Genomic DNA, 12,682 nt, shown 5'->3' on the forward strand with positions numbered 1-12,682 from the left:
CTTTGTTAGTAAACGCGATAACTTTTGCGCAAACCAATCAAAATACGCTTTTTGCGATTTTTTTTTTTACCAAACATAGGTAGCGTAAAACAAATTGGCCGAAAATGTTAAAAAATTTTGATTTTTACATTTTTTTTGGGGGGAATTTCATATAAAAAAAAGTGAAAAATATTGTTATTTTTGCAAAAATTACGCTCTTTTTTTGTTTATAGCGCATGATCAAAAAATCGCACAGGTGATCAAATACCACCAAAAGAAAGCTCTGTTTGTGGGAAAAAAAGGACGTGAAATTCGTTTAGGTACAGCGTCGCACGACCGTGCAATTGTCTGTTAAAGTCACGCAGTAAAAAAATCGCAAAAAACCCCCTGGTCTTTTAGCAGGAAAATCCTCCGGTGGTAAAGTGGTTAATAAACGCACACTCACCTGTCCCAGGATCAAGCAATGGGGCCGCCCAAAACCTCGCTCCTCTCCCTCTCTGCAGCACCGGAATCACTAGTGTGGGCACCCGGTTGTGACAGTTTGCGGCTTCACAGCCGACAAATGTGCAAATTGCGCTGCGTGTCCTGAATGGCCGGGCAATCTTCTGGGACCTCTGACGTGTCCCAGTAGATTACAGGGAGGGAGGGGGAAAGGAGAACTGTCAAAACTAGGTACCCCCTCAACCCCCCCAAAAAAATGACATGTCAAATGTGGCATGTCAGGGGGTCAGGAGTACTTAAAGCGGAAGTTCCACTTTTTTTGAACTTCACTTTAACAATGAGCATACAGGAAATCTATTCTGTTCTGAGAGGTACGTAGTAAAACTGTTTCAAAAGATTTGTGTTTAAGGGAACCTGTAAAGAAAGAAATACAAATGCTGCAATTTTCTGTTCCGCTTAATTAGAATTTCAGTTCTGTTCAGTGCTACATGGCTGCATTTTTGCTGACTGTGAAAGTGTTTACCAGATATTAACTACTGTACCTCTCAAAGTTGATATGTATACTTTTGGAATGTTGCTGTCTGTATAATTGTATAAACCCTCCATTGCTTCCCACCTAACAAGGCCTGGAAATAGAGATACCCCAGACAGCATGGGCAAGAATAAAGGTAGTTGTTATCTACTGACTTTTAACTTGTTACTAAACCCAGGACCCTACATTCACTATATCTGGTCTCTCACAGTACACATTGAAATGCAATTATTTTAGTAAATTTAAACTGCTAAATACCTTTTCTCGTCAGCAGTATATAGCAGTCTTGTGACTTGTATCAGTGCTTGGATAAAGCTTGTAGGAGGAGTTTTCATACTGCTCTCACTGTTTTATAAGGAGGCAGAACCCCTGACTCTCTGTCTGGACAGTGCTGATTGGCCATGGGCTGATCACATGCACTCTCCCAAGAAAAAAACACACCAAACTGAGCATGTGCAGACTGACTCCATTAACTCTGTCTAATCCGGGGATGTTTGGGGTTAATACAAGAAGGGGGGATCTGTGCATAACTCATCCTGGTGATAGTTTACGACAAGGGTAGGCAACTATAATCATACACTTTGTCCAGTCACTGAGACTTATTTTAGAACCCATTTCTGCAAACATTCCTTCACAAAATCTATGCTGATTCCTCAAGCCCCTGCAAGCTGTCAGTGGTGAAGTTTTTCAAGAATGACTATAAAGGCTTATATACAAAAGCACTGGGTTTTAAGAAGTGTGAAGAGATTGTATGAAAGGAGCTGTATTATCCATTCCTAGGACATTGATATGTCTGCAGGATCTGGACAATATATGGAATGCTACAGCAACCACACTGAACAGCCTTTTTTTGAACAAACATGAGATGTATTTTCTTGATAGTTGAGAAGTTGTGAAAATATAACAGCTTAGTAAGGTTTAATATCAGGCAGCATTGACCGGTTCAATAGAAACTATCTGACATTCGGCCCTTGTGTACAGCAGCCAGTCCGACAGGAGGCGATTTCTATCGAAGGGGCATAACCGAAAAAGGTCTCCTGATCAGCTTCATTGTGTTCTGGTGGGAAGGGCAGAACACAATAGCTCGGCGGGGGAAATCGCTGTACTAACATAGGATAGTTAGTACAGCATGTTAGTACAGCACAAGCTCCTCCGTTTTTTTTTGTTTAGCCTGCTGGGTTGAACGAAAAAAGCTGTGTACCAGTTCGCATTAACAATAGAGTAATTTAAACTGCTTATTTCAGACATTTTAAGATTTTTGGCTGGATTTTTGTTTTGGAGGTATTTGGACTTTCCAAAGCTCTAAGAATGGCTATTTTTTTTTTTTTAAATGAAAACATGCAAGGGCTTTTCTTAGCACTTTATAAATGTGTGCCAAGTACTATAGAAAGGTTTAGAACACATATCCACCATGCTATGATTGACTTAAATTTAGAAAATTGGTAAGCTATGCAAGATGCCAATATCTACCAAGTATTATAATTCAGATAAAATCAATGAGAAGCAACACAAATGCGCTGCGAGTTTTGAGTGTGTACTAGATCATTTCTATTGAAGTAAAGAACAAGCATTGGCTTTCAAAGCTTTTGGAAAGTTTTATATTGCAAAGCAAATGCCTGTTTGCACCTGTGTTAATGAGGCCTAAAGTATTTACATTGCTGCCCAAAGCCCATCTGTTCACATCCTATCCCTAGCTGGATGACACAGCTCAGTACTAAAGAAATGGCCGCACTCCAAGATCCATCAAATTTCTTGATTTTAATAAACGAACATCCCAAGTGTTACAAACAGTGCAAAGGTAGACGCGTTTCACACACTAAGAGGTGAGCTTTGTTTGGATGACACAGCTCCTGAACACCTACACCTACTTTATGATAACATTGTTGACAGAGGCGGCTCTAGGCTTTGTGAGGCCTAAGGCAAAACTTGGACATGAGGCCCCACTCACGCCCATAATGAGAAAAATAATTCAAGCGATAAAAATTAACTGTATAAATTGCATATATTAAGAGCCTTAACCTTTGTACTATGAATTCACAGTTTCTAGAATTTTTTCTAACCAATTCTTCTTTAATCAAAGATCATTAAACATCGGGTATGTATGTATATATATATATATATATATATATATATATATATATATATATATATATATATATATGCTCTTACATCACAGATCCCAGCATTTCCCTATAAGTCATGATTTCCTGAGTCCCTCCTTACATCAAAGTTCAGTGTCCCCCTTACATAAGAGTTCTCCTTTAAATCAGATTCCCCCATGCATCTCCTCCTTACATCAGAGTCCACAGAATTCCTCTTTACATTAGAGTCCCCCTCTTAAATCAAATTTCACAGAGCCCCCTTTACATCAGAGTCTCCAGAGTTTCCCCCTTACACTGTAAGAGGGAACTCTGAAGACTCTGATGTAAGAGGAGTTCTGGGAACCCTCATTTAGGGGGAATGTTGGGGACTCTAAAGTAAGGGGAGTTCTGGGAACCCAGATTTAAGGGGGAATGCTGGAGACTATGATGTAAGGAGAGTTCTGGGAACCCTGATTTGAGGGGGAAAGCTGGGGACTCTGGTGTAAAAGGGAACTCTGTGGTCACCAAAGCTCCCCCTTGCATCAGAGTTTCCAGAGACCCCCTTACACTTCCCTTCCTCAGTCCGCCACAGTCTAGGGCATGACAAGTCCCACTGTAGAAGGCTGCCATACCTGAGTCCCCACAGAGGGCACTGTAAATTCCAGTATAGTGCACTGCCATTCCTCCCTATGGAATGGAAGCCTGCTATGCTTGGACTTGTACTGCTCTCTGTAGGGGACTGAGGAACTACTGCCTGCTATGCTAAGACTTGTAGTGCCCTCTGTGGGCACTAAGGCATGGCAGCCTGCTATTCTGGAACTTGTAGTGCCCTCTGTGAGGGACTGAGGATTCCTCAGTCCTCCACATTCTAGGGCACTATAAGTCCCAGCATAGTGGGCTGTCATTCCTCAGTCCCTCACCGCTGGGGGGAAAAAGAACAGAGTTAAACATCTAAAGGACAACTCCAACCAAAACTACCAATAATGTACAGAGTCCATATGCTATATAATGTCACAGCCCCGCTACCCCTCACCTTCCGCCTCGGGTGCTGCCATTGTGTAGGGCAAAGGGCTACAGCTCCACCATGTTTGGCTTTGATGTCAGATATGCAGGACTGGCTCAGCTCCACTCTCTTCCCTGGCAACTGACTCTGGCGTCACGGGGGGCCTCTCCTCCTCTCCCAGCCCCCCAGGGGCCCTCTCCTTCTCCCTCTGCCACCCAGGGGCCCTCTCCTTCTCCCCCAGCCACCCAGGGGCCCTCTCCTACTTCCCCAGCCACCCAGGAGCCCTCTCCTTCTCCTCCTCCAGCTACCCAGGGTCCCTCTTTGTCTCCTCCTCCAGCCACCCAGGGTCCCTCTCCTTCTCCTCTAGCTACCCAGGGGCCCTCTCCTTGTCCTCCAGCCACCCAGGGGCCCTCTCCTTGTCCTCCAGCCACTCAGGGGCCCTCTCCTTGTCCTCCAGCCACCCAGGGGCCCTCTCCTTCTCCCCCAGCCACCCAGGGGCCCTGTCCTTCTCCTCCAGCCACCCAGGGGCCATGTCCTTCTCCTCCAGCCACCCAGGGGCCCTCTCCTTCTCCCCCAGCCACCCAGGGACCCTCTCCTTCTCCCCCAGCCACCCAGGGGCCCTCTCATTTTCCCTTAGCCGCCAAGGGACCCTCTCATTTTCCCCTAGCCAGCAAGGGGCCCTCTCCTTCTCCCCCAGCTACCCAGGGGCCCTCCCTTCCTCAGCCACCCAAGGGCCCTCTCCTTTTCCCCTAGCCATCAATGGACCCTCTCCTTTTCCCCTAGCCACCCAGGGGCCCTCTCCTTTCCCCTAGCCACCCAAGGGTCCTCTCCTCTTTCTCCTCCAGCCACCCAGGGTCCCTCTCCTTCTCCAGCCACCCAGGGTCCCTCTCCTCCTCCTCCTCCAGCCACCCAGGGGCCCTCTCCTTCTCCTCCAGCCACCCAGGGGCCCTCTTTCTACCCCAGCCACCCAGGGGCCCTCTCCTTCTCCCCGAGCCACCCAAGGGCCCTCTCCTTCTCCCCCAGCCACCCAAGGGCCATCACCTTCTCCCCCAGCCACCCAGGGGCCATCTCCTTCTCCCCCAGCCACCCAGGGGCCATCTCCTTCTCCCCCAGCCACCCAGGGGCCCTATCCTCCCTCAGCCACCCAGGGGCCCTCTCCTTCTTCCTCAGCCACCCAGGGGCCCTCTCCTTCAGCCACCCAGGGGCCCTCTCCTTCCTTAGCCACCCAGGGGCCCTCTCCTTCTCCTTCAGCCACCCAGGGGCCCTTTCCTCTTCCCCTAGCCACCCAGGGGCCCTCTCCTTTTCCCCTAGCCACCCAGGGGCCCTCTCCTTTTCCCCTAGCCACCCAGGGGCCCTCTCCTTTTCCCCTAGCCACCCAGGGGCCCTCTTCTTTTCCCCTAGCCATCCAGGGGCCCCCTCCTTTTCCCCTAGCCACCCAGGGGCCCTCTCCTTTTCCCCTAGCCACCCAGGGGCCCTCTCCTTTTCTCCTAGCCACCCAGGGGCTCTCTCCTTTTCCCCTAGCCACCCAGGGGCCCTCTCCTTTTCCCCTAGCCACCCAGGGGCCCTCTCCTTTTCCCCTAGTCACCCAGGCACCTTCTCCTTTTCCCCTAGTCACCCAGGGACCCTCTCCTTATCCCCTAGCCACCCAGGGACCCTCTCCTTTTCCCCTAGCCACCCAGGGACCCTCTCCTTTTCCCCTAGCCACCCAGGGACCCTCTCCTTCTCGTCCAGCCACCCTCTACTCCCCCAGCCACCCAGGGCCTTCTTCTTCTCCTCCTCCTCATCCTCCACCAACCATTCTAAGGCTCTTCCAACTTCCCTGGGGCTACTCACCCCCTTTGCGTATTAGACACCACAAATCTATGACCAGCCTGCTGAGTGACAAGTCGGGGCCTGGTTACCTGTATGTTCCTGGGCCAGGGCAGAGCTCTCCTCCCAGAGCAACAACCGATGATAGCAGAGTGAGCTGACTGGGCAGTCACTTCCTTCTAATGCAGGTACGAGCCCACCGATTCCTCCACATCTTAGGATTACATGATCAGACGGCCAATCCCCAGGCAGAGAAGGCAGGGTAAGTGTCAGCGGACAACAGACACCTGGCAGCCACAGTGAAGGGACTGCAGCACACTGCTGCAACTTTTATATCTGAGGATTTAAAACAATCTTCTACTTGGGAGATTTCCCTGACTGCGCCCTTCTAAATGTTGTCGCTCCGCCACTGGCCTTAGGCCCCTGTAGGTGCGAGGCCTTAGGCGACCGCCTAATTTGCCTAATTAGAGAGCCGCCTATGATTGTTGATGAACATAGGTGTGCACAGACTATTGCATTAGGGTGTGAACCCCAAAGCTCAAACACACATGCGTGTATGTGTGTGCATGTGTATACTTTGTATATACCAATGGTGTCAGTGAAGCAGTAGATGGTATAAGTAGGGCAGAGATTTAGCGGTTCCTGTCTACTAGGCACGCTGACTGTGTCCTCTCTTCAGCTTACCTTAGAATAACCTGCAAGCTAGACGGGGCAAGTCCCCGACTCTATGCTCTATGGAAGGAGGACATTCCGTCCCTGGATGAGGAGGCTTGGGAGGAAGGGCTGGGTTGTTACGTATCTAGGATGATATCGGCCAGGGATCATATTATTCAACTTAAATTCCCAACACAGGGCCTACTATACCCCTCAGAGAGTGGCTAAGATTTACCCCGGCAGTTCGGATATATGCCCCCTGGGGTTGCAGACAGATTGGTACCTTCTTACATATGGTGTGGTCCTGTCCTGTTGTTCAGGCATTCTGGAAGGAATCATGGGACTAGATCATGGGTTTGGGGCCGAAATTAAGGGTTTGGGGGTCCTTAACATGGTCCTTGATCCCCGGGTCTCACTATTGGGTCTCTGTGATTTGGTCTCCCATAGGGTCCATATGCAACTTTTTGTGTTTTACCTTATGTTCTATGCCAGGAAAACGATACTGTTACTTTGGAAATCGGCCGACCCCCCACTACTCTCCAGATGGAAGACCCAGGTTGACTCGGTATTGCCGTTATACAAACTCACCTACATGAGCAGAGGCTGTCCTCAGAAGTTTGACAAGGTGTGGGGTTTCTGGGTGGCACTGAGGGGGCAGTGATGGGGCCCTTTCTTCTTCTACCCTTTCTTCCATCCACTCTCCTTTGGTCTCTTCAGTCCTGCCCTACTATGACTTACTCTCTCCAGAGGCCCTCCCCCCGCTCCCCCTCTTTCCCTCTCCCCCTCTTTTCCCTCTTCTAGTACCTCTCCCCTTGTCTCCTCTGTCTCCTTTTCTAGGCTCCATCAGCTTGGAATTCACATCCACTCTGTTATCATTGCTCCTGCTCGATGGGTCCCATGATCTAGCCGGTCCTGGATGGCGGGGTGTTGCTGCCTCGGTGGGAGGGTGGGTGGTTTTCTCCTGGCTTTATTGTACCTATAATGCATATGCTGTTTTGAAGTGATTTTCATCCCTGCACTTTTTGCTTAGGCTAAGCCTCTGTTGTCATTTGATTGTTTTGTACCTTGCCCTTATGTTCCTGTTTATTCTTGTTCATGGTGAACACAGCACTGTAACCTTGTTTTGAAATAAAAAAAAACGTTTCTGTTAAAAAAAAAATAAAAAATAGGGCAAAGAATTGTGTCAGTAGGGCATTGGACGGTGTCAATATTTTTTTCATTTTTATTATTTTATTTTTTAGCATTTTTTAGAATTTTATTTTTCAATTTTTTAGGCGCCCCATTAGGGGGCTTTGGTGAAATATCAGGGCTCTAAACAAGGAGAATCTGCATCACACGGGGTGGTTAGGGTGTGCCCTGGTACACCTTGTGCACACGCCACATGTTGATGAAAATGTGTGCACTCAAGAAATCCCCAAGTCTTGTAAATGTGTCAAAATGTTTGAGACCATCTTTACAAAGTTATTCACACTCATTTCCCTATACCAGTCTGTGCCTGACTCTACTCAACATGCAGAATCCCATTCTTTTTTAATTGTTCCTGTTCAAACTTATATGCTTAGTCACTGTATGCGCTAAGCCCCTGGTGCCCAACCTGCAGCCCAAGGGCCACATGCAGGCTTTTGGTATATGATGTGCAGCCCGTGGACATCAGCAGTCTGTAGGGGGAACATTGATTAGGGCAATACCATTGATCTTTACTAGCCTCATGTAACATTTTCCCAGCTTCGTATTGTCTTTTGCAGCATATCCCCAGCCAAAAAAGTAGCACGTCCACATTCTCTGACCCTCATTTCCTCTATTAGTTCTGCAGTTTCTTCCAGTCCTCTCAAGCATTACAGATATTGAAATTTATGTGCAGCCCTTTGATGATGTCAGGAGCCCACTGGGGGCCCCTTCAGCTTATGAGTTGACAACCACTGGACTATGCTCAAAAAGTACATGAGCTTTTTTGAGCATATTTAGGCATTTTTGGTCCCAAAGACTTGAGAAAACCTGTAAATGAGCAATCTGTGCATTTTTCCATGCAGTTTTATGCCTGAGCCCGACCTGAGCCCAGCCCAAAAAACAAACCCCTGAAAGTTGATACACATGCAAAAATGCGTGAAAAATGCCTAAGAGCTGTAATACACATGTAGGACACCTAAAAAAAAACGCCAGAAAGGCCCCATTCACACTATGACCTGCAATCTCAGCCATCGCATATATGTGCATTTTTACATGCTGGTGCGCTACATGCAAATGGAAGACTATTCAAGACAAATGTGATAAAGTAGCTAATGCACCTTTTTGAGCTTGAGTTTTGTGCGTCTTACTTGCAGCATTTGGTGTGCCATCAACAGTGAATGGCACCGCAAGCACGGTATTCGTTACATGTTCACATGCCGCTGTAGTGTGCATGCAGCCTAAAGTCGAATATCCACCAGTTCAGCAGGGATCGGATGAGATTGGAGCCATGCATGGCAGCCATCAGGCGGGTACAGCCCATACACAGGTAGGGGGCCCAAGCGTCCCAGGGGGCCCCAAACAGGGTAGGGTTGCCACCTGTCCTTGCAATAACATTCAGTTGTAAGCTCCGCCGTTCCCTTGCAGACTGGCGCTATGTGGGGGGCCCTCACACACAGCTGTAGGCCCTGCCCTCCCCGACCCTGTTCTCCAGCTATTCACACCTGGACGGGAGGGGTGGCATTTACTAGAACTGCTTACCTTTATTTTCCTCGGATGGAGGAGATGGGACTGGAGGAGGAGGGCCAGGCCAGATCCAAAACTGTCAGATTGTACATGCAAGTATTGCATGTGATTATTATAGCCACTAGCAGTAATCACTGTGTTCTCCCTGTGGGGACAGCTTACCTTGCCCCCCGGGAGAACACAATAGCTCTGTGTTGTGGGGGAACCAACCGATTTTCTTTCCTGCATAATAGGCTGTGCTTAAACTCTGCTCAGGTGTGAATGCAGACCTACCTGTGGTTCTGTAAATTCATTTTTTCCACTCATTTGCGTCTATAATACAGCAGGACATAAATTTGATATTCAAAACATATTGGATTGACTTGACATTTACACGTCTTATCAGTTTGTGCAGGTACATTTTTATTTGCAAGAAAGAAATACTGAATATGAATAAACAAACTAAACTGTATGTATTCAACTCACAGAAACTGCCTCCAGTATTTGTTGTACAACACACGCTGCATCTTTTTCACTGTAATATCCACGCTCTACAATCCTAAAATGGAAGACACAGGGATTTATAAAAACATTAGTTATTATTCTTTTTAAAATACAAAATTTAGTGCACAGAACGACACAGCTGAATGTTTTTGTTCTGGACAAAGAATTGGAACTCTTTCGGTTTTTACTAGTTTCTGGAGTTCCATTAGCCTAGGTTCACACCTGTATGCTAATCACACGCATTCTCCCACAGGCAAGACATGCTGCTGTTTTGCAGACACGCAGGAGTGCCATTAATTCATTAATGGCACCTCCAATAATCAGAAAATTGCGGTGCCTTTTCGGATGCGTGAAACCATATGGTGCCTCAGCACTATGTGGTTCTATACGACTGTGATTTAAAAAAGTATCATGGACTTTTTTCCTTCGTACAGCAGGTACAGCAGCCCATTGAGCTGTCATTCCCTGGCTGCTGTAGCCATAGAAATAGCTATTCAAGAGATTGATTAGTTGCAGTGAAGGTAGGGGGAGACATTGGGAGTCTACTAGACCCTGATATCTCCATAAAGGGGACCTGTCACCTGCTTTTTATCGCCCTTTATAATAGCAATGAAGTTAAAAAGTGTTAAAAATAAAATATAATAAAATAAATATAATAAAATATTTAAAACCACCCCCAGCACCACAGGCTTGAATGCAACAGTAGATGTAGGGGGTACAATTGTATATAAACACTGATTGCTCTTCATATGTGAGGTATCACCAGAGATTGGAGTAAATGTAAAAATTCTAGGGCCATAATTCATGGTTAAGTCTGAACTGGTATCTTATTGTTTTTAATGAAATTGTAATAAAATGCATATTTTAGATAAATTCAGCCTTCTGTGAGGTCGTGTTGTGCCACTAAAGTTTATTTTCTATGCACTTTCGATACTAAACTGTGTTGCCTATGGAACATTTTGGCTCTGTAGCTTTTCACCATTTTATAGGCACGTGCAAATTTAGGGCTTGACATGTTTAGTATTTATTGAGTCAGCACAACAACATCTTTTACATTTTACAAAAAAAAAAGTGTATTATGATGTGTTTGAAAGCTTTAAAAATCATAGCAAAAATGCTGATTTTTACATACCGTATGTGCAAACATTTTTTAAAATTACCCTGGTAAAAAAGTAGTTAAGGGGGGTTCAGATAGCAGTGAACACCCAACAGAAGTTCCAAACCTTCCTACTTTAAAACTAATAAAAAGTTTTTGGCTAAACTCACACTTTAAACAAAGACTTACTTATTTCTTTTCAAGAAAGATATAATGGGCAATTTACCTGTCAAATAGTTCCCCTCCTGTAACCAGTTCCAGAATTAGCACAATATCAGTTGATGTCTCAAAGATTTCCTTGAGTTTAATCTACAATAAGGAACAGACAACAATTAGATACATGGCTGTGATTGGTATCTCTATGGGATAGTTGCATAATTTAGCTTCGCAATGCTCATTCATAAACTAGATAAAGTAATTGCAAAATTTGTTGGCTATACCACATTTCAAAATAAACTGCTTTAATCACTTCACCTTTTGTACTAGTATATCCCTTCTGTAATAATAACTATAAGGTCTTACCAGGGGCATAACTACAGGGATTGCAGGGGTTGCAGTTGCAACCGGGCCCCATGCTCCAGGGGGCCTGTGCGGCTCCCCTGTACACCTGGATAGGAGGGGCGGCGGTGGAAGCATGTAGAGAAATCACTGTCCTCCTTTTTCCTCCTGTAGCTGCAGGTGGAAAATGGAGATTGGTTTCTCTGATTGCTGCCACCGCCACTCCTCCTATCCAATTCACTTGTGTTCTGCTGTCTCTGGGCCCCTGTGCCCCCCCCCACTGTGCTCCCTCCCCCTCTCCTTCTGGCTGCTGCAGGGGATGTGTCACAATAGAGAACCAGGAAGGGGTCGGCAAATATGTAATTTACCAGCTCCTTCCTTTTCTGAATGGAGAGAGTCATAGTCAGTGACATTGTAAAAAAATAAAATAAATGATAAAAAATAATACACTTAAAATACCAAAAAATAAAAGCTACTGACACCAGTGGGGGAACTTCCAGGATCGCAAAGGTCACACTTGCAACTGGCATTCCACCACCGTGGGGAGGCCCCAAGATGGCAGGAAGGGGGCCCACTGCAGAACTTGTGAAAGGGTCCCACTGCGGGACCGTAATAATGGGCCCCAGCAATGAGAGTAAAGGGCCCCAGGATCAGTGGGAAGAGCCCCAGGCTTGAAGGGAAGGGCCCGCCCAGGGGTCCGGAGGGGCCCTTTATGGTTTCTTGCACAGGAGCCCTGAAGGTTCTAGATACGCCTCTGCGTCTTACTAAATTAACTTCAATGCCGGTTCACACTTATGTGATGCAGGAAGGCTGCGAATTCGCAACCTGTTCCCGCATCGCAAACGCACCCCTGGCAGTTCACACTGCCATATGCGATACGCTGGGGGTGTCAATTAAATCTTAACGACACCCCTGTTTGATCGCATATCACAGTGTGATCTTGCAGTTCGCACAGGATCAGATCGCACAAGTGTGAACCACTGTGTGATCCGATCCTGATGCGGCTGCAAAAAAGGGTCCTGTGCGTCTTTGCTGCGGGTGCGGTGCTAATTTAGCCATACAAAGTGTATGGCTAAACTCGCACCGCACAGCCGATCACATGTAATGAAGGAGCAGTGCGCTCCGACATTACATGCGATCGCCGCAGCCGCATCAGTGTGAACCGGCACTCAATGTATAAAGCCTGAAAAAGTTATTTACAAAATAAATAAAGGCTTTGTAAACGAATTTTATGTATTTCCTGTATGGCGCTACAAAAAAGAAGCTTAAGGGTCCTTTCACGCGGCCGCTCCGTGTGTCCGCAAATCATCCTATTTTTTTGCGGATGATTTGCGGACATATTGTAAGTCAATGGCATTGCGGATGTCAGCGGAATACCATCCGCTGACATCCGATTTTCTTCCTTTCAGTTCTGT

The 12,682-nt window shown here is 46.7% G+C and overlaps 1 protein-coding gene across 2 annotated transcripts in view; it reads right to left on the reverse strand.

Annotated features, from left to right (window-relative positions):
• Positions 1 to 12,682, reverse strand: part of LOC309548407 (calcium/calmodulin-dependent protein kinase type IV-like) — a 150,498-nt gene that overhangs the window by 61,066 nt on the left and 76,750 nt on the right. For both annotated transcript variants that reach the window (XM_082248347.1, XM_082248346.1), the window contains exons 5-6: positions 10,996 to 11,078; positions 9,656 to 9,728 (exon numbers count right to left, since the gene is read on the reverse strand). In XM_082248347.1, coding sequence (XP_082104473.1) covers positions 9,656 to 9,728; positions 10,996 to 11,078 — 156 coding nt within the window. The remainder of the gene's footprint in view (positions 1 to 9,655; positions 9,729 to 10,995; positions 11,079 to 12,682) is intronic.

The sequence above is a fragment of the Pelophylax lessonae genome (assembly GCF_965119305.1).
Source record: "Pelophylax lessonae genome assembly, chromosome: 1".
In the NCBI taxonomy this organism is placed as follows: Eukaryota; Metazoa; Chordata; class Amphibia; order Anura; family Ranidae; genus Pelophylax; species Pelophylax lessonae.